This window comes from Lepisma saccharinum, chromosome 16 (assembly GCF_977018435.1).
Source record: "Lepisma saccharinum chromosome 16, izLepSacc3.1, whole genome shotgun sequence".
Lineage (NCBI taxonomy): Eukaryota > Metazoa > Arthropoda > Insecta > Zygentoma > Lepismatidae > Lepisma > Lepisma saccharinum.
The window spans coordinates 46,518,448-46,540,270 of record NC_139244.1 but is presented as its reverse complement, the minus strand read 5'-3'; the positions used below and the strand labels follow the sequence as shown (position 1 = coordinate 46,540,270).

At 38.3% G+C, this 21,823-nt stretch overlaps 1 protein-coding gene across 1 annotated transcript in view; it reads left to right on the top strand.

The window, feature by feature from the left end:
* LOC146000055 (uncharacterized) overlaps positions 1-19,681 on the top strand; it is a 29,775-nt gene extending 10,094 nt beyond the window's left edge. Inside the window, exon 2 of the mRNA XM_083137378.1 lies at positions 18,953-19,681. Within this exon, the coding sequence (XP_082993504.1) occupies positions 18,953-19,189 (237 nt within the window). The 3' untranslated portion in view covers positions 19,190-19,681. The remainder of the gene's footprint in view (positions 1-18,952) is intronic.
* Positions 19,682-21,823: the final 2,142 nt, after the last annotated feature.

The window sequence follows — 21,823 nt, the reverse complement described above, 5'->3', positions numbered from 1 at the left end:
CATTTACACCTGCAGTATGAAATATTGAGCGGTCGTAAACGTGTTAAATCCAAAGTGCTTCTTACCACAAAATCATTTTTTTCACCTTGTAAACCACCCACTTCGGGCTTTCCCTCATGTGTCTTGCCGGATACATTTATTACTGTAAAACAAATTTTCACCCTAAGGGGCCCAGTTTAGATACTACGCAATACAGTGGAGTAGGTATAGTACGGTGCATTTAGGCAAATTTTGTATCAAACTAGAACAAAATTAATTACGAAACGTAAAATGTTCACCGTGTCTCTGAACGTGTCACAACATTCCCCGCTCCAGGAAAATCCGCCATATTGAGAAAACGTCAGCCATATTGGAATGCATACATTCGCTTTGCTAATCGACCATATATATTTAATTCTTCCTTGCATGTTGCCTAATAACAGCACTTTTTCTCGTAATTTCAGAATATAATTTTCATTTGAGAATATATTTTTATGCAGAAAAATATGAACACAATGTTCAAATTAAAGTAACTGGATATAGCAGACAATCTTATTCTAACATGTAAGGGGTCCGGGGTTCGAATCCCGGTCGGAGCATGAGTGTTTGTGAGTGTTTAATCAAAAATTTCATCACATCGTCACTCATCCCCATCTTCACGATTAGCCAAACGTGGCAGAAAAGCGAAGTAAAGTGAACAAAATTAATCAATCAATCAATTATTCTAAAATGCTTAAGTGTACAATAAGCGTTCGGGTTGCAATTGCAACTACAGTCCCGCCGCTCTTATATCCGGCGGGGGAACCATCTTTATGGCAGTGACCCTCTGTTGCCGCGTTTACTTGCGAAGGCACTCGCGGCAAATAGCCAATTACGCCCACCGTTTGGGCAAGAACTGACAACATTAAAAAAAAAAAACTCCCCAAAGCAGCCATTAGGGAAACAGGATTTTGTCAAAATAAACGTTCTGCACTGTGATTGCACACCGGTTAGTGCCGCGACTCCACTGCAAAAATGTATTTCAAAATGTGTTATACATATATTGTTGTTTAATGCGTGTGCGTAGAATAAGTGTAATCTATATTTGGATACAAAAGTGAAATTTGATAAAGGGTAACTCTACGATCTTCCAATTAAGAATCCATCGAGATAAATTCACTATTCGCCCTTAGAGTGGATTTAGTGCGAGTGAACTACAACCATTCCATAAACGACTATTTCCAAACATTCTATATAAAGAAAATGTTTTCTAATATATGGTTGCAATTTTTTTCGAAATATCTTACATCTGCATGTTCACTTTTAAGTGTTCTGAATTGGTCCCAGAATACACCCTGCAAATTCCAAAACTTCCTTCTCCGGCAAAATCCTCCATGTTTAAAAATATACACCATATTCCTTATTATTAGTTTTTTGTATAAATCGCAGATTTATTGTTCGTAAAGATTTCAAGCTTGTACTTTCCGTTCATATGTCAGAATAAAATGTATAATAGAATTTCAATAGAATGGACAATAGAAAAATAGAATTTCAACATTGTTTTACTCAATTACTTTAGGAATGATAATACTTAATTAATATTTGTGTCCGTCTGAAATATTTTAAATATGTTATAGTAAATTTACAATATATAATTAGAAATTTTAAAGAACTTTAAGAATTATAACACCATTAAGCCTTGTTTCCATGATTATGAAAAACTAAATATGCTGACCAAGGCAGTAATTTATTTTATTAAAAACATAAACTAAACGTAACGTTTCAACCTTCTAGCAAAGGTCTTCTTCAGACTCTGTATCAAGTACAAAAGTAACAAGATACAAAAACAGGGCATTATATATACACAAACATTACTCCCTCCAGACTATTGGAAAGTTGTTCTGGAACTTTCTAGCAGGTGGCATTCCCTTGTCAACTGTACTTTCACCTAAAAGGCTAAACATATTTACTTCCATATAGAATGCGGTTGGACTCTTTTTATCTCAAGCTCTTTTTCCTTCATTCTTCTTCCTTCTTCTCTCCTCTTTCTCTCTTGTCCTTTCCACTCTTTCTAACACTTTCTTCCATTCTTTGTTTAACTTCAGTCCCCCATTCCAGTTAATTGTGTCTTCTTCACCTTTCTTCTCTATTTCCTTGAACTCCTTCCATTTTCTCACTAGCATTCCCTTCTCCCTTCCTATCTGCTTAGCCTCATCCCACTCTATGTCATGTCCTGTTTCTCTTGTGTGATTAAATTTCGCATTTCTCTCTCTCTTAAGTCGTACATCATCCCTATGTTGTTTCAACCTGTCTTTAAGCCTCTTTTTCGTTTCTCCTATGTACACACTCTGACATTCTTTACATTTCACTTCGTAGATAATCCCTTCCTCTTCCTCTTTTCGGTTTTCCTTTTTCTTGTTTGCATTCTTCGCTATTCCTAAGATGCTTCTCCCTCCCTTCCTGTAAGTTTTAATGCCCGCTTTCCTAGGCACTTTGCATATCTTTTCTGTGGTCTTCCCCATATTCCTTATCCCAAACCTTCTTTCTTTCTTTCTCTTCCAATTCTCTCCTTCCTCTTTTCTTCCTCCTTCTGTTTATGTCCAGTCTATCCTGCTTCTCATAGCCATTCTTTTCCAGCTGTTTCCATAGGCTATTTATTTTGCCTTCTTTTTCACATTCCTTCGTGCATATTTTCTTTATTCTGTCCTCCATATTCTTTATAAAATTTATTTTTGTCACCTCACTTACATCACTTCTTTTGTGGCAGAATACCCCTGCTGCACACTTCTTCTGATGCCAAGCGGTTTCAACTTCTTGTCCTCTCTTCCTTTTCATCAATATATCAAGGTAGCTTAACTTGTCTTCTTCTTCTATTTCAAGTTCCAATAATATCCTAAATAGCCTATGGAAACAGCTGGAAAAGAATGGCTATGAGAAGCAGGATAGACTGGACATAAACAGAAGAAGGAAGAAAAGAGGAAGGGTAGAATTGGAAGAGAAAGAAAAAGAGGAAGAGAAAGAAAAAGAGAGAATGTTTGGAATAAGAAGTATGGGAAAGACCATAGAAAAGATATGCAAAGTGCTTAGGAAAGCGGGCATTAAAACTTACAGGAAGGGAGGGAGAAGCATCTTAGGAATAGCGAAGAATGCAAACAAGAAAAAGGAAAACCGAAAAGAGGAAGAGGAAGGGATTATCTACGAAGTGAAATGTAAAGAATGTCAGAGTGTGTACATAGGAGAAACGAAAAAGAGGCTTAAAGACAGGTTGAAACAACATAGGGATGATGTACGACTTAAGAGAGAGAGAAATGCGATATTTAAACACACGAGAGAAACAGGGCATGACATAGAGTGGGATGAGGCGAAGCAGATAGGATGGGAGAAGAGAATGCTAGTGAGAAAATGAAAGGAGTCCAAGGAAATAGAGAAGAAAGGTGAAGAAGACACATTGAACTGGAATAGGGGACTGAAGTTAAACAAGAATGGAAGAAGGTGCTAGAAAGAGTGGAAAGGACAAGAGAGAAAGAGGAGAGGAGAAGGAAGAAAAATGATGGAAAAAGAGCATTAGATAAAAAGTCCAACCACATTCTATATGGAAGTAAATATGTTTAGCCTTTTAGGTGATAGTACAGTTGACAAGGGAATGCCACCTGCTAGAAAGTTCCATAACAACTTTCTAATAGTCTGGAGGGAGTAATGTTTGTGTGTATATATAATGCCCTGTTTTTGTATCTTGTTACTTTTGTACTTGATACAGAGTCTGAAGAAGACCTTTGCTAGAAGGTTGAAACGTTACGTTTAGTTTATGTTTTTAATAAAATAAATTACTGCCTTGGTCAGCATATTTAGTTTTTCATAACTTTAAGAAGTATAAAAATATATTTTTTGGTTAAAGATCGTGCATGATGTTTAAAAGAATGTGTGAGAATATGGTTTCATGAGTCCAAGAAAAGTTTTCTTTCTTCACGCAATACACTGCTTTCGTTTGAAATTATCGCCTTCCTGCGACAGCCTCCTGCACCAGCCAACCTTGTAATTTATCAGACTAACGTGACTGAAATTGAAATTATCTGTTAAATGCAGCAGGTCCGTAGCGAGGCAGGGGCCAGAGGGGCTCAGCCCCCCTGACAGGGTCGCCAGCCACTTTGACATTAGGTAAAACTATTTTGTACTCTAATTTGTTTGAGGTGAAGAGTGAAAATGTAGACAGCATATATTATTTTGTTCACAACTTCGTTCGTTCATCTTGTTTATGAGCAGAAGTCTAAGCAGCGGCAAGTGTTTAGAAGATTCTCTAGACTTTAGAAAGTTCTTTCATAGGGAGCCTTCTTTATCTGTACCTTCTCTGCCCCTGTTGCAGCCTCTCGTTTGACAGAAATCTGTGACTTTGATGTCATTATCCACATTCCTTCCGCATCTACGTCAAATGTCAACAGATCCCAAGTTATATTGCTTTGGCCGGGGGTGGAGTATGATTGGAGTGAATATTGTACATTCTAACATGTATGATATAAATATCTGTCAAAAATAGTATAGAGTGTGTATTAAGGGATGGTGTCAGTGGCAGTTATTAGCACTTCAAGAGATGTTTTAGAAGATATAGAAAAAAAACCTGTAGTATTTGTATGATATTTCTAAATGTTATATTTTAAATTAACTTAATGACTCCGACACACATAATTTACCTTCATTTAATACTAATAAACTTTTGAAAAATGGACTTGGTTTACAAAGCCCCCTCTGATAACCCGTGAGCCCCCCTGGAGGTCAGTTCTAGCTACGGGCCTGAAATGCAGTGGTGGCGATTAGGGGGGGGGGCGAGTGGGGTCAGTTCCCCCCAACCACACTTTTAGATACTTTTGCCCCCAGACTATGCTAAACCTAGAAAATTAAATAAACTGTCCTTGCCCCCGGTTTTGGAACCCAATCGCCGCCACTGCTGAAATGTATAATTTTAGGCTAACTTTATTATCCCCGGGCATCATGTTTGGGATGCTCTATTCATAAAGAAACGATGGGATAATATTTATGGTACACACGGACGCGTAACTACTTCGCTTATGACGTGTTTCTCCTTGTTGAGGGAAGGGTGATAAGCCCACCAGTGAAATCACCTTGTTTGGAAAGTCAACAGAAAAGCAGTTGTTTGATGTGAAAATCATACCAGCTTTTCAGATGAATCGATGCGCATTTCAATATAAACGTTACGTCCCGTCTAGTAGCCGTTGTGAAACGTACGTACACACTGTTTGAACAACCGCAGGAAATTATAGGCTTCCTGTTTGCATTGGGAAGCTGAGACCGCGAGCGCTCTGTTACACAACGCTTTGAACCGACGAATGCCGTCTGGGCCAAGATCAACACTTATCTTGGTTTGCGAACAAGTACATCTAAATGTTCTTACAACTAAGAACAAATGTTTCACCGTTTAGCTATGCACTATCGTTTTAGGGTTAGGGATGGCCAGTTCCGGATCCTGAAATATTTGGGTCTCGGATAACCGAAATCCGGATACCTGTTCCTGTTCCGGTAACTTGATTTTCAGTTCCGGCTACCCGAATTTCGGTTGGGAACCGGGTACCCGATATTCGGTTCAAGATCCAGCACCGGATTTTCGATTTCGGTTCAGGGTACACGTTCTCGGTTCAGGAATCGGGTATCTGATTATCGGTTTCGAATCCGGGTACCCGATTTTCGGTTTCGTATCTGGGTACCCAGATCTCACCTCATCGGATCCATACATTTTCGGAACCTAAAGTCCTAATTGGACAATCCTACTAAATATGGTATCGAGATGAGATCAGTCACTCCAATGTACGTAAAAAGATCAATCTCCAGTCTGGAGATGCGCAATCAATATATACAGCTTTTCACTGGACAAACTTTCACAACTGAGGGAAACAACTTCTCTTAATATGATTTATTCGTTTGATGGTTCGTTTCGACTCTACCAACCCTCGAAATATCTTTTTTCCCTGAATATATGTAACCACATTATGTGCTTAGGTCAAAAAGCTGCTACACAATTATAAAAGATGCAAAAACAATATTACAAACAGAACTCGGATAATTATATAATTACATGTTTTTTTTCCTGAAAACATTTTCACATGAAATCAGTGCAATTTATTTTCATGCCAATAAATGTCTAAAAACCTGCACTTTAAAATACATATATTTACAGATTTTACACATAAGTACTACATATATTTACACATTTCCTAACATGTTTATATTTAATACACACATGTATTCATTTTTTAATATACTTGATTGAATTAGGGTATTTTACGCCGCTTTGTGACATTTTTGGCTAATGGCGACCATGAGGATGAGTGATGATATGATGAAATTGATAAAGGGACTTCCCATGCCTAGGCTGAGATTCGAACCGGGAACAACCTGGCGTCGTAGCATGTCGCCCTATTCAAATTTCCTCAACACCCCCTAAAACGTTTTACAAAAACCCAATTTATGGTCATCTTGACTCTAAAGTTAACCTCACACACCCCTAAATGTGATCTTACAACCCACCCCCTCTTGCCCGATTGAAACTGATGGATGAACAAACCCCTAACTTGGATTACAAAGTTAGTTCAACATTGTCATGATGACAATACATATTTATTTTTTGGAGAATAGGAGATGGGAATTGAACATATGAAACCAAACATGGTTTATTATCTTTGCAAAGTAAAGCAGACTGGTTTCGACCTTATTATAAAATTGTGGTTTGAAAGCCTTGAAGTTTACATGTCGGTGTGCCTCACCCATCCTGTATATTGAAATGAATTTTCTGAGTCACGAGAAGAGAAAAACAACCTACTGACTTTTTTCCCGTCCTCTCACGGTTATTGTTAAACGACCGGATGAGCCGAAGGTGTGGCCTCGTGTTTGGGATGTTACCTCCACAGTTTCCTAAATTCGAGTGACGAATAATCCTTGGTTTCCAGAATCATTGCTTAGGTGGGTTCTAAAATGATTTCATCTTTTATTAGAATGCTTGATTACCTGTAGAAAGTGCTAAAAATTAGAGATTTGATGTAATATATATATATATTTGCAATTTATTTATTTTTTTCATGTGAAGTTGAGTTTGCATAATTCGGTGGAAGTAAATGTAATAATTAGGGCTCGGAAATTGATGATAAACCATATTTTTTTTCTGAGCCTTGAAAACAATGTTAAGCCTGATGTCAGTCTGTTTCCCTTTAGTTAGAACCAGAAAACCGTGTTTTTATTTCGCAGAGTTTATTTTTATTTTTCGGCCTTTTAGGCTTTTAAGGTCATTTTTCAGTATCTTTTGGCGTCTTTATTGCATTGCTCTTCATTTCTGAGATTTATTTTTCTTCTCTCCTGTCGTTTCATGAATTTTAAATGCTTTTGCTAGCATAATTTATGTATTAAAATTTTCTGACATGGTCTTTTAGCAAGTTTGCCATTAATCGAAAATACGGTGGATGGAAATGCACAATATTATTATTTTTAACTGAAAGTTTGCGAATGGATTAAATATTTAATTGTGGTAAATTTATTTTTCCAAGGCCCACTCTGAAAGAAAGTAAATGACTTCCAAGGAAAACCTTGAGGGAAAGATAAAGAAAACTACGTTAACACTTAATTGCTTTCTTTTCCATTGCTTCAATAGTTTAAAACACCAAACAACGGGTTTTGTCTAATTATTCAACTACTTTGTTGTAATTAATAAAAATCCAGCTTTCATTTTAAGAACAAAAATTTAATTTTTAGGTGAATTTTTACCATTTTTAGGTCGTTATTTAATAATTTTAAGGCAATCCTATGGGCCATTTTTTTTAGATTATTTAGGTCAACTTACGACCCCTAGGAATAATGCTTGTTTGTAACACTTTCCGGAACACAAACATCGCTATATAACTTGAAAGTAGAAGCGACAAGCGATACGTGTACGAGTTAGCATTTAACTTGCGGGTCACTCGGACTGGGCCATTTCTCAGTAGCGTGCATTGTGTCGCCTCGGTCTGCTGGTCGCGCATTTGCAGTGAGTGGTTTTACAGATCAGCTGCACGTGGCTACCTACTAGATTTTTTGCTTGTATTCTCTTATTTTACATCGCTTTTATGCCTCTCGCGACAATGAGAATGATTGAAAGTACCATAGGCGTGCGCACGGGGGGAAAGGGGGGCAATTGCACCCCTAATCATAAACGTTCGCAGATTTTTTTCCACGGGGACAAACAAGATATTTTTCCATCACGCATATTACACCGATAATAGTGTTGCCCCCTCAAATCACACCACTTGAATTTGAAATAAATTATGTAATGTAAATTACCACGACTGAAATCAAATTATACGTCTGAAATATATACTTTTAGGTTGACATTCGATTTCTAAGGGGAGGTGGCCATCTTTGCCCCCCCCCCCTTACTTCCAGACGCCCATGTTCCTACATTACTATAGTTTCACCTAGAAATTTAGTGTAGTGGAATCTTATCGCCGTTATTAAACGATATTATACTCTTAAAGAAAAAAAAGTATGTTCAAGCCGATTAAAGTTGAAAGCAACTACGGGGGAAGGAGGGGTGCAATGGGCATTGTCCCTCCTCAACCTTGTACGGAAATCAAATCAAGGCGGGCAAACATTGAGGTAAAAGAAAGCAATACTAGCAGAATCTAAGAGTAACATGTCAAAAGGATACTCAAGATGGAATTAGTTTTCACGTCTTTCTTGCATTATTTCTTCCAGACGGCCAAGAGCACCTGCAGGAGAGCACAGAGGGGCAATTGGCCCCCTCGATATCAAATTTAATACAAATAAGAATACATTTCTTAAAAATTTTCTTGCTCGTTTCGCTCGCAGTGTCTGCTTCTCTTGTAGTCTTGTCAAGTTCAGAGCCGTAGCGTAGCGTCATCCCCTTGTAATCAAGAGGTCCTCGTGTTCGATACCCGGAGGAGGAGTCGCATAGTTGTTCGGATTCCACTTTAAACTGTAGGTCCAGTCCCAATTAGCCTTATTGTGCATAAAGTGGACTTATACACCAAGTTAATCAATAATGATCAATAAGCGTAGCTAGGGGGCGGCGGGAGTTGGCCCTGGGCGCCGAACGGTCTAAATTTTTAAAAAATTGTAAAAGAGAATGCCATTGCGACCCATGATATTTTCTTGCCATATTAAATCAATATTGTTTTCAGTTTGCAAAAATTTGGATCTAAAGATTTTCTTGCTCGCTTCGCTCGCAATTTTATTGTTTTCTGTAATGCATTGTAAATTACCAGAGACTAGAGAGAAGTTATAACTACTAAGTACTTCAGGCTCTTGCTGCTAAACCGTTTTTGCCTTAAATGCATGAACACAATTGTTTGGAGGATAAGATAAAGTGAGGCTTATGTCCATGGACGTCCGCAGGATTTTTTCCAGGGAGGGGCAAGGAAGGTATTTTTTTCCAGGGGGGGGGGGCAAACGATGGCAAATTTTCCCCAAAAATAGTGTTGTTCCCTAAAAAACATTGCATTAATTTGAATTTATGGAGTTAATGCAATAATTAACACATATTATTGTCACTAAAATGAAATTTTATGTGTGAAATACATATTTTTTGATTGACTTTCATTTTCCAGGGGGGGGCCACGGCCCCTCCTTGCCCCCCCTTCCGGACGCCCATGCTTATGTCTCCCGGCTGAACTTTCATCAAGGCTTTGCCCCCTCCCCTAATCAGAGGGTTTTCGCACGCCTATGGAAAGTACTTAAGACAAACACACTTCGCCTAGGATTCGATCCTAGGACGTCCACGCTAAACTACAGCTTATCATAGTTGGTGAATATGGGCCTGATATAAAAGTTAGTCACAAGTGCTAACGTGACACGCATTAGGCCTATTGCACTTTCCGTACTTGTCAAGATTGATGTATTCTTAGCTCTATATAGTACTAAGGGTTAGGGCCTCCCCGAACCCCGATGGCGCAGTGGTAGCGTCGCTGCCTTGTAATGAAGGTGTCCTGGGTTCGATTCCCGGTGGAGGCGCATAGTAGTTCGGATCCCATGGGATGCACTTTGAACTGTAGGTCCAGTCCCGATTAGCCTTACTGTGCATAAAGTGGACTTAAAATACCAACTCAATCAAGTACTAAGGGTTAAGACAGAAGTACGCGTATATGGCACATACGCACAGGCAGAAAACACGAAATGAGAATATTGCGTTTATTTCCAAGGAAATATCAAAATATCATACAATATAAGGGCGTAACCAAGAAGAGGTCTGCCGACAACTTCCGTGGCGGAGTGCCCGGATTGGTTAGCACAGCGCAGTAAAGCCAGGGGTTCCGGGTTCGAATCCATCAAAGTCATAAATTTCATCATATTAGTGGAAAGCTCGAAAATAATAAACTTTCTTCACAAAAAAATGTTTATTCGGGATCATACAGTCCCGAACAAAAGTAATTTGTTCTAATCAGTCCTCTTGATCTGTAATAAGAATGTGAGTAAGTAGATTTTTCTGTGTTATGTGTTCCTCATGCACACGGCATATATGGACGTGGGTAAATCTCTAAAGGGTTTTAGCATATTCCCGACATGATAAGGGCAGCCATACAATAGATACAGTACTTACGTTTGTTTGCCCCCCACTCTTTCCGCCAAACATCAAAAGCGCACGTTCTCTGGAATCTGCTTATAACTCTCGAATGGATTTCTGGACAAATCTTTTTTATTATTTGTTTCATTTCTAAACTAAAACATTGGTAAACTTTCAAAGTCAAAAAATGGTAAATTTGTGTCGTCAGTTATGAATTCTGTGTGGAATATAATTTTTCATTGACGATTCGTTGTAGAACACTACTTCATCTTTAAAACAGTACATTTTGCATTCTTTCGTGTACAAAGACAATGCCCAATGCACCAACCGCTTGGGAGGGAGTAAACTAAACTACTGCCTTGCTTTTTTAGTACCTTAGAATATTGGATTTAACCTAGGTCAATAAATCTTATGATATTTACTTAATTTAGAAACCCTTAGCACGTTTACATTCTAAAGCCGGCTTTAGACGAAAGCATTTCCTTTAACATTTTTGCTAGCATAAATGCTACGTATATCCTTCCAAAAATCTTACAACAGATAATACTGGATCCCACTTTAAACTGTAGGTCCAGTCCCGATTAGCCTTACTGTGCATAAAATGGACTTAAAACAGCAAACCAACCAACCAACAGATAGTACTTTACACGAAAACATTTTATGGAACATTTCGGTTAGCTGTTTCAATTACAATGTACAATACATACAGCACGAAAGGCACGTTGAGTTACACCGTCAATGCTGTGTGCACGGTGTTTATATTTGAAACGACTAAAATATTCTTCCATACGTGTACAGTAAACGTTGTAAGGTACATATTTAATCAGCGCCATTCTTCTCTACCTAAAGACATTTAATACGAAGCGATATTCCACTTGATTGAATAGTTATCGTCGCTTAAAAGTGTGAAGTGATACGTTGTTTCCATCTCACGCAACCGCCATGACATTTGCACTCGTGACCATGAGGTCGCTTCTGATTGGTTACGCTACGAAAAATGATTCGGACCGAGCCTATCCTTGAGAAATGTCATGAAATATGCCATGGCATCTGAAATCCCGTAACAGTTCTCACTTTACACGGTAGATTTTTGGTCACGTCATAAATGTTAAGAAAAATGCTAAGGAAAATGATTTCGTCTAAAGCGGACCTAAGAAATCCCTAACTCATGCAAGAGTTATCGAAATAGTTACGCCGAAAACTTGACTAAATTCCTATTGCCAAGTTCTAACCTGCCTGCAACTTTCTTGTGAGCACTCTAATAGACGTTTGTTGACGTTGGCCAGTTGCAGAATGGTGTCCCTTATTCCACAAGGCTGCATACTTTTCGGCAGGGAAATCTTTGATGACTGGCCTAATTTTTTAAGGGTCAGAATGAGACGAGCCTAATTTTGAGGGATCAGAATCAGACTTGGGCCTAATTTTTTAGAGGTCAGAATGAGACTTTAGCCTAATTTTGAGGGGGCAGAATCAGACGAGCCTAATTTTGAGGGGCTGATTCGGACTTAGGCCTAATTTTGAGGGGGCAGAATTAAACTTGGGGCCTAATTTTGAGGGGGTAGAATCAATCCTGGAGCTTAAATTTAGGGGAAGAGACTCGGAAAAGTTTTCCATCCCATAAAAACAGCATCCAGAATTATTTGCTAAATAACGTTTGGAAAATCACAAATATTACTCTTTATTACTTTCTTCCTTGTAAATTTTAATAAACCTGAAAATTGGGGGAGGGGTGGCAAGCGCTCCCCTTGCCCCTGCCAAGTTACGCCTATGACTGGAACATTAATAGACACGAATGATTTTTCAGTTGTGTGTGTTTAGAAATGGTATACTCGTATATGCTCTGAATTCCATTTTCTTTGAGAGGGTAAATTCATCCCCGGTAGGGATAAAAATAGTTTTTATGTATTTGCTGGGATATTCTTTTGGGGGGGAGGGGCATCCTCCCCCCCATTAATTCTTACACTGACTTAACGTATGTCGAGAAGCGGCCCACCTGTCAGTGTACGAGCTATCACGACCCACATGGAACATGAATAAATTACGTCATTATGGGTATTGGCTGCTCGATGACGTCATGCCACACCCACTGGCGCAGAACACAAGTTTTCACTCCTGCTGGTCGGTAATCCCTGGACTAATTCATATCGAAAGCGTTGCTGAGTCTTCTTCACGTAGTAGGTTTCTTGGAACTTATAAGCTGCGATCTTCCTTGCCATAATTCATGATTCTGTGAATATTACAATGCTAATTCGTCACTGAACCCTGGAAAGTACTTACTTCCTGCAATTGGAATATTGGAGCACAGTTGCAAAACCAATACCTAGTTCTTGATCTTTCAAGGTCGATTGGATTTAACTTCCTTTATCGGAAGTTGTTCTCGCTACACTTAGTGCTTATCGGCTCTATAGAGGTGGAATATAAGGAATACAAAAGATTTTTGCAAATCAATCGGTTGGGCTCGAAGGTTGGCGAAATATTCCAGATAATACCTGATTCGGTGTTCATTTTTACTCTTTCTGCTTTCCCCTGTTTCTCTCTTTTCTACATCTTGTTTCTTACTCTTCTTCTTTCTTTAATATCCATCCTTTATTTCTGTTTCTTATATTTTCTTTCTTCATTCTCTTTTCCTTTCTTTCTGACTCTATCTCCCCTTTTCTCTCTATCTCTTTCTTTATTCTCTCACTACATCTTTCTTTCTCTTTTGCTATCTTTTCTTTATTTCTGTCTTCCCTCTATATATCTTTTCTCTCACTATGTTTCTCTAACTCTTTATTTTCTTCCGTTATTTATTTCTTCATTCTCCCTTTCTTTCTTTATGACTACCGCACCGCATGATAGGCTAGTCACAGTCTTTCTTTCTCTGCAGGCCTCCGTGGCGGAGTGGTTAGCACACCACGCTAGGGGTTCCGGGTTCGAATCCCGGCCTGGCCATGGGTGTTCCTTGTGATTGTCCCTACATCAATTTCACCATATCATCACTCATCTGCCAAGGTGGCAGAAAAGCGACGCTAAATATAAAAAATCAAATTTTTCTCTTCCTTTGTTCTCTCACTATATCTATTCTTTCTCTCTTTGTTCTCTCTATATCTTTCTTTCTTACTCTTTTTCTTCATTTCTTTCTTTCTTTCTTCATTCTCTTTTTCTTTTTTGTAACTCTTTTTCCACCTCTCTCTCCTACTTTAATATCAGATTATATCTTTATGTCTTTCTGTTTCTCTATCTATTTTCCCTTTCTCTCTTTTGTCTCTCTATATCTGCCTTCACTTACTATTCGTACTATTCCTTCTCTTTCGCTTTGTTATATCTTCTTTGAGTATATTTGCTGACTGAAAACAACCCCTCCCATTCTTTTTGCATGGCAGCGTAGCTTGACGTTGACGTTACCAAATATGTAGTGCTACAAAGACCTATCATTGCGCTCACATTATTTATCTGCAGCAGGCTCGTACCGAGGGGACCCTCGAAGAACGAAATATTAGAAAGTGAACCCATGGAATTCTTCGAAAATAACAATTTTTAAGATTTTACAAGAATTTCGATTTCGTCCTTGCATACCGCAAATGAATGGGTTTGTTGTGGAGAGAGGCAGGCTCCAAAAGTCTGCAGTCCGCAATATTGAGTAATTTCTGTATTATAACCAAACGTAGTCGGAACAGTCCATCGTTTTTAATCACTGTCCGGACGTTTTTCGGACTGCAGTCGTGTTGCGAAAATGTCTCGTTTATTTTGTAAACTCAGAATCAGACATGTTCTTTATTTTAATTATTATAATAAGCATTGCATCGAAGGGGTGTCCCGGTGAGTTGATTTTTTCCAGTAACTTTGGACTTTACTATTGCTCTGCCAGCCTCCGTGGCCGAGTGCTTAGCATAGCGTACTACGAAGCCAGGGGTCGGGGGGAATCCCGGCATGGGCATGGGTGTTTGTGAGTGTCCCTTCATCAATTTCATTGTATCATCACTCATCCTCATCTTCGCGATTAGCCAAAAGTGGCAGAAGAGCGAAGTAAAATTAAACAAATCAATCAATCAATTGCCTTGCCACTCTACAATTGTGTGGCAATATTGAGTATCGCACTAGCTGCAATACTACCATGGCATTGCTGAATACCTCTAATAAGTTCAACAGCATTTTGCCGACTGCCTTGGCGGAGTGGTAGCACAGCACGCTACGACGGCAGGGATTCAGGATTTGAATCCCGGTATGAATCACCCAGAAGTGATTCCGGCATTCAACGCATTCCTAATTATATTTTCAAGGGGTGCAGTAATTTACATGCACCTGTTTTGTGCAGCATCTTCAACAGGTCTCTATCAAGTGGTACATACCCTAAAATGTGGAAAGAAGTAACAATTATTCCTATCCCAAAAGCGAGAGGAAACACTGAGGTATCTAATTTTAGACCTATTTCAATTATTAATATTTTTAGTAAGTTGTTTGAACAAATTGTTTTCAAATCACTCTATTTTAATTTTAAGAATAAGATTAGTATCAACCAACATGGATTTATGGCTGGGAGATCAATAAGTACTAATCATTCAGTATTCTTAACTGACATCTCTCAGGCTTTTAGCAATAGACACCAATTAGATGCTATTTACCTAGATCGTCTAAGGCTTTTGATTCTGTGAACCATAAAACATTGGTTGCTAAACTTAGCAACTATGGTTGTACACCGATTTATTGTAACTGGTTTAGTAATTATTTTAGGCACAGATTATTTAAAGTCAGGTTTCAAAATGCTCTTTCCAAACCTGGTATTATCAACAAAGGTGTACCTCAGGGGTCTCCCCTGGGTCCCCTTTGGTTTATTTTATTTCTAAATGATATAGAAGATGTAAATTATTCGAAATGTCTTTTTTATGCAGATGACTTTAAGCTGTATGCAGAGATTAATGATGTGAATGACCATTATAAACTACAAACGGACATTAATGCAATTAAGAAGTGGTTAGATAATAATCAACTTTCTATCAACTTGTCTAAGTCAGTTGCAATGACCTTCTCACGCAAGAGACAGCACTCCTTCTACAATTATAACATAGACAATGTGAATCTTAGTCTTGTAGAAGATGTTAAGGATCTTGGGGTTTTTATTGACAGGAAACTTAGCTTTAAGGTGCATCTTAATCATATTGTGTCAACAAGTAGAAAACTGACAGGTTGGGTCATAAACAAATGGCAAGATCTGAATAACCTCCACCTTCTCTTAGTTATGTGTATGGCATTTGTCAGACCCATTCTGGAATTCAGTTCTGTGACGTGGAATTTTTCCTGTGGTGTTGGAAAATGTGACATCATTGAGAATATACCAAAGACATTTACTTCCTATTTATATTTTAGATTTAAACTGTTTAAATTATTTTATAGTTATGACAACCTATTGAATAAGTTAAAAGTTGAATCCCTTTCAGTTAGAAGAAATAGAAATGATATAAAATTCGTTGCGAAAATTTTTGAAGGTTACTACTCTGTCCCTACGCTTTTATCGAGAATATCTGTACGAGCTAGGGGTGTAAGGGGTACCTTCCACGTAGGTGCCCAAAAGTCAACCTCACTTCCACGTAGTGCACCCTGGACTACAGACTAACGAGGCTCTGGCGACTGGCACTGTGGCCAGTATAATTTTGTGTGTGTTGTCCTGTTTTTTGTCCTTGTGTGTGCTGAGTGCCCGTTTACAGCCTCAGCTTTTAACAGAAGTCAGAAGATTTTAAGATTTTTAGTTATGCAACGTTAGAGTTGTTATTTGTAATGATAAGGGGCTGGCCCCCGTATAAAGTGACGGGAGCAAAATAGCCTAAGTGCTGACGCTCCCACAATTTTAAATTCAAATTCAAATTCAAAAAATCTATACGAGCTACGCCGTATCGAGTACGCACTAAAGGGTCGTTACTGACAACATCTACAGATTATAAATATAATGAGTTTCTAAACTTCATAGTCAGTAGTTATAATGATTTCCAACGAGCCTAAAGATCAATTGTATTTTAATCAATCATCAGGCAAATTTAATGACTTATCATGTATGCTTTAATGTATATATCATTCATATTTTATTGTACCTCTTATTGTATTTAGTATTTCTTTTGTACAGTCACATCTTTATCATTCAATCTTGTATTATAAATTTATGACTTTTTTGTATTTACATGTATACGTACTGCTGTACTAAGGCCAGCCAGCTGTTTTTCAGCAGGATAATACTTGCATAAATAAATAAAATAAATAAATAAATGAGCAAGGGTGTTCCTTGTGAGTGGTCCATCAATTTCAGCATCACTCATCCCCATCGTCGCGAAAGTAGCCAAAAATAGCAGAAAAATGACGTATAATAAACTAAATAAATCCAAGAGCATTTTTATCGGCCCTTCTCTTTGTTCCACATTTTGGGATCTGGCCACTCCCTAAAAAAATCCTGGGTACGGTCCTGCGCTGCAGGCAGGGTACTCAATATAAGCGGATATGTTTTAAGTGCGTAGCATTACATATGACAGGAATTAATAACGTAGGTTTTCTTGATAAGCCCCCCTTAGAAGCGCCCTCGAGGTGCTGGGGTTTTCCTAAACATCACCGAAGGGTTGGTTGGTCATGCGTCATTGACTGTTGAGGGAACTGCGAGGAAACGCACTTGTCGGCTTCTTTTTCCTTCAGGGAATGGGTCATAATTACAAACAGCAATTTCGCACCGGAAGTAAGAAAAAAAGGAACCATTCTTCCTCTTCTTCGTGTCGTTTTTGCAGTAACGCCTTTCATCAAGCTAATTCCGCAGTCAGGGCGAGTTTAGCATTCCGTGCAGTGAAGAAAAAGAAGGGTGATGTTTCCATTGTCCGTTTTGCAGAACCGCACCCAAGTATTGTTGTGTCATCAACGGAAAGCCTTGAGATTTTTTTCCAGAAGCCCTTCTTCCATTTCATCCGGTGACAGGAAAGCGTTAAGTCATGATGCATCGAAGATGGTTTAATGCTTTTTTTCATGTCCGCTGTGGTTTTTGTGGATTTCAGTTGGGGCATTCTGTGGTTAAAACTTCCGAGTGTGGAATGTTTATAGACCAGTAAACAGTGCTACCTGGCACCCTCTGAAATTTAGTGATGTGCCAACAGAAGGGTGATGAATTGTGGGCCTATCCCATTCTAACTTATCAGACCACTATAAGCAAAAGTAAAACTCAATCATCCACTGTAAATAATATAATAATGAATGTTACCTAGTAAATAATGTGAAACTCTCATATTTTCAGTTCAAAAATAATACTTAAAGAGAAACGAATTCTTGAATAACTACAAAATTCATAAACGAGTAATCAATAACACAACTTCATGAATTTTCAAGTACACTTTTTCCAGATATCAATGTCTCTTAATTTCTCCTTTAATTTTCTGTTCCTCGAACTGAAAGATCTAATCTCTTGATGCTAATTGTGCGATGTTCAAATGTAGAACATTTACGATTTTTTAAAAAAATTCCTTTCGGATGCCGAAAAGTAGAATCTGAGGATAAAGACGTCTGGTAGTATGGGCGTCCGGAGGGGTGGCGCAAGAGGCGTTACCCTCTGAAAAATTAATGTTAATCTAAAATGTTAATTTCACATGCAATTTCATATCAGCTACAGTAATTTGCGTTAATTATTGTAAAGGGCTGATAATTACAAGTAAGATGATTGCAGGAACATAATAACTTCAAACTGAAGCAGTGTTTTTGGGGGGGGGGTGTCTTGCTTGCACCCTGGAAAAAAATCTTTGATTGGTCCCCACTCCCATTAAATCCCATGGACGCCCTCGTCCGGTAACGTACTCCTAATCTTGATTTTTCAAAGCGAAATGGAACATTTTTTGTGTAGTATTTCGGTTAAGCAATGTTGGTTTTCCACTTGATAGTGGAAAAGTAAATTTAATAGAAAGTTCGCATATTACTTATCTCAAATATTATAAAGTAGAGCTATTTGATATTTACCAATTACAGTTCAATAGGAAATTCATTTACATTTCTTTGTACAATCACATACGTTCCGTGGTTATAATTCGTCTGTTTTCCGATAGAGGTCCGTCCCAATATCGTGGTTAGGAGTCATGTTATCCGATAGAAAAAGCCACGTCCTTTAATTCTTACAGGTATTCACTCTTTGATGTATCTTGTTCGGTTCAGTACAGTTTCTGCATTGGTTACCGCACTTTATTTCATAATAATGATAGTATATCATCTTCCAATCGTGACTTTTGACACACTGTGTACAGTCAAACACTCTTGTTACGTTTCTTTTAGGGATTTTAACGAAAACGCTCCACCACGCTCCGATTATTACCACCCAAATGCCTGCTTCATAAATTCTGTGAATAGGTGAAAAAAAAAAATTATAATGGCTTAAATATGTATAACTGTTTCATTTCTTACACTCATGAATACTGCCTGAAGTGATCATTTCTTAAACTAACTTTGTCTTTGCAGAATGTAGTGTGGGACAGGATGAAGGATCGATATTATAACTACAACAATATCTACAGCTATTACCGTGACCGCATTCGAGTATCGCCTCATTCGAGAGGATCGATTCTCTTGCTGCGAGACGTGGGACCAGAAGATAAGGGCACCTATCGCTGCCTAGCTACCAGGAAGTCACGTGCACACTACCCAGAATCCCAGACGGTATTCCAGGACATCCATTTCTTCCCATCGGCACTCTAGGAAGGATGCAGAAGAACATGATACTGTGTTAATCAGCAATGAACAAGAATCGCTAGGAAGATACCATCTTTGGCAGCTCAAATATTTTACAAAGCTTTCTTTTGTTTTGTACACATAGGTGTAACCGGGGTGCGAAATAATTAAAGGTTGGTGGGGGAAAGGAAGATCTTAATCACAAGGGTCCTTGTGCCCCTCCTTCCTTTTATTTATCCTTCCTAATATATATATATAATGCTACTAAATATAAAAGTAAATTACTAAGTTATTGATTACACATTAAGAAATTAATTTGTTACTTTAAATATATCAGATATTTATAAAGTAGCAAAGTATACATCCTTTACTAACTGGTTAAAATGCCAATAAATACAAAATAGTTGAAACAGTTTAATTATGTACAAGTTTGTGTTTAGTTTTTGCTTCTATTTATTAATATAAATCAATTAGATTTCATAGTTATATTTGTCTTGCATTCTTGAGTTGGTGTTTTAAGTCCACTTTATGCACATTAAGGCTAATCGGGACTGGACCTACAGTTTAAAGTGGGATCCGAACCACTATGTGCCTCCACCGGATATCGAACCCGGGACCCCTTGATTAGAAGGCGAGGACGCTACCACTGCGCCATCGGGGAGGCATCGTCTTGCATTCTTGTATTACTTTTATTGTGCTTGTGTTGTTATTGTGCTGTAGATATGTTAATGGTCTTTTGAAAGAGATAAAGCATTCAACACTCACAATCACGCTATCTTGTGTGGGTTTTCGATATTATCCTTAGTATATTTGAAGTCAAAATTAATTTATTTGTCTTTTGTTGTCAAACAAAAACTCCCCCCTCCCGGAAATTTTTGCTGGGGGGATTTTTTAGGCCAAGATTGTTGGTGGGGGGGGGGAGTCCCCCTGTGACCCTCCAGGATTTCGCACCCTGGGTGTAACAAAACGTGCTGTGTTAACATGTATAAATACTTTTTATGAATAAAGTTTGCATTTTCCTAACAAAAAACTCACCTCAAACGAGCGTTTTTTTTACTTTTTAGATAAACAGTGATTTTTTATAATTTGCCAGGTTTGTAAAAGTACACAGAACGTTCATTGAAACTTTATACCAGTTCCGTGGAAAGTATTTTATGTCTTTTAATGAGACGCTTGTTAGCTTATTTAACATGCTTCTATTTTTAGCTAATGGTTAACGAAGCTTACACGAGCTAGGGCAACTCCCTATCGTCGGCCATCTTGCAGACTCTCTCGCTCCGTACTATTGCCTGCACCAACTCTTTCAACACATATCAACATGTGTTGCAGAAAGTAAGTACTTTATACATAAAAAAAATCGGTTGCTCTAATATCGTATGTTTAAGAGATATTATCTTCTTCATTGGAAATAGTTTTTAGCCTTTTTTTCTGTCTATGCCACTTTCCTTTAGGCACCTGTTTAGTGCACCTTTGTGTGATACAATCTCAGACTTTTAAGTCCACTTTGTGAACAGAAAGGCTAATCGGGACTGAATCTATAGTTTGAAATGGGATCAGAACCACTTGTGCCTCCACCGGGTATCGAACCCGGAACCACTTCAATACAAGGCAGGGACGTTACTTACCACTTCGACATCGGGAAGGCCCTCAGGCTGAAATATAGACTATAAATTACCTTCTTTTGCATGTTAAAATGCTATATGTTGTTAAATTTCATAGTAAAATAGAAAATCTGTCTTCCTTAAATGCTAAAAAACATATGCTTCTACCAACGTATTGGTCTTGTGAAAATAGGCGTGCGCACGGGGGGGGCAAGGAGGGCACTTGCGCCCCCTAATCATGGACGTCCGCAATTTTTTTCCACGCAGGGACAAGCACGGTATTTTTCCATGGGGAATATTACCCCGACAACAGTGAAAAGACACCACTTGAATTTGAAATTATCGCATTATTATAAATCAAATTATACGTGTGAAATATACACTTTTAGGTCGACATTCGATTTCTAAAGGAGAGGTATGTCCATGCTTGCTCCCCCTTCCAGACGTCCATGTCCCTCCTACATTATTGTGCTTTCACCTAGAAATTTAGTGGAGAGGAATCTTAGCGCCGTTATTAAACGATTAAGTATTTTCAAGCCGATTAAAGTTCAAAGCAACTACGGATATGAGACATTGCCCTTCCCCAACCTTAGACGAAAATCAATTCTAAAGGGGAAAGACGGGGGCAAACATTGAGGTAAAAGAAAGCAAGACTTGTAGAATTTAAGAGTAGCAGGACAAAAGGATTCTTAAGATGAAATTAGTTTTCGCGTCTTTCTTGCATTATTTCTTCCAGACTGCCAAGAGCACCTGCAGGGGGACACAGAGGGGCAATTGACCCCCTGAATATCAAATTTGATACAAATGAAAATACATTCCGTAAAATTTTCTTGCTCGTTTCCCTCGCAATACCTGCTTTTCTTACAGTCATATCAACTTCAGGTCCGTAGCTAGAGGGCGTCGGAAGTTGCCCTGGACGCCAAACGATCTAAATGAAAAAAAAAATGTAGAAGAGAATGTCATGGCGCCCCATGAAATTTTTTGTCATATTAAATGAATGTTGTTTTCAGTTAGCAAACATTGGGTCGAAAAATTTCCTTGCTCGCTTCGCTCGCAATTT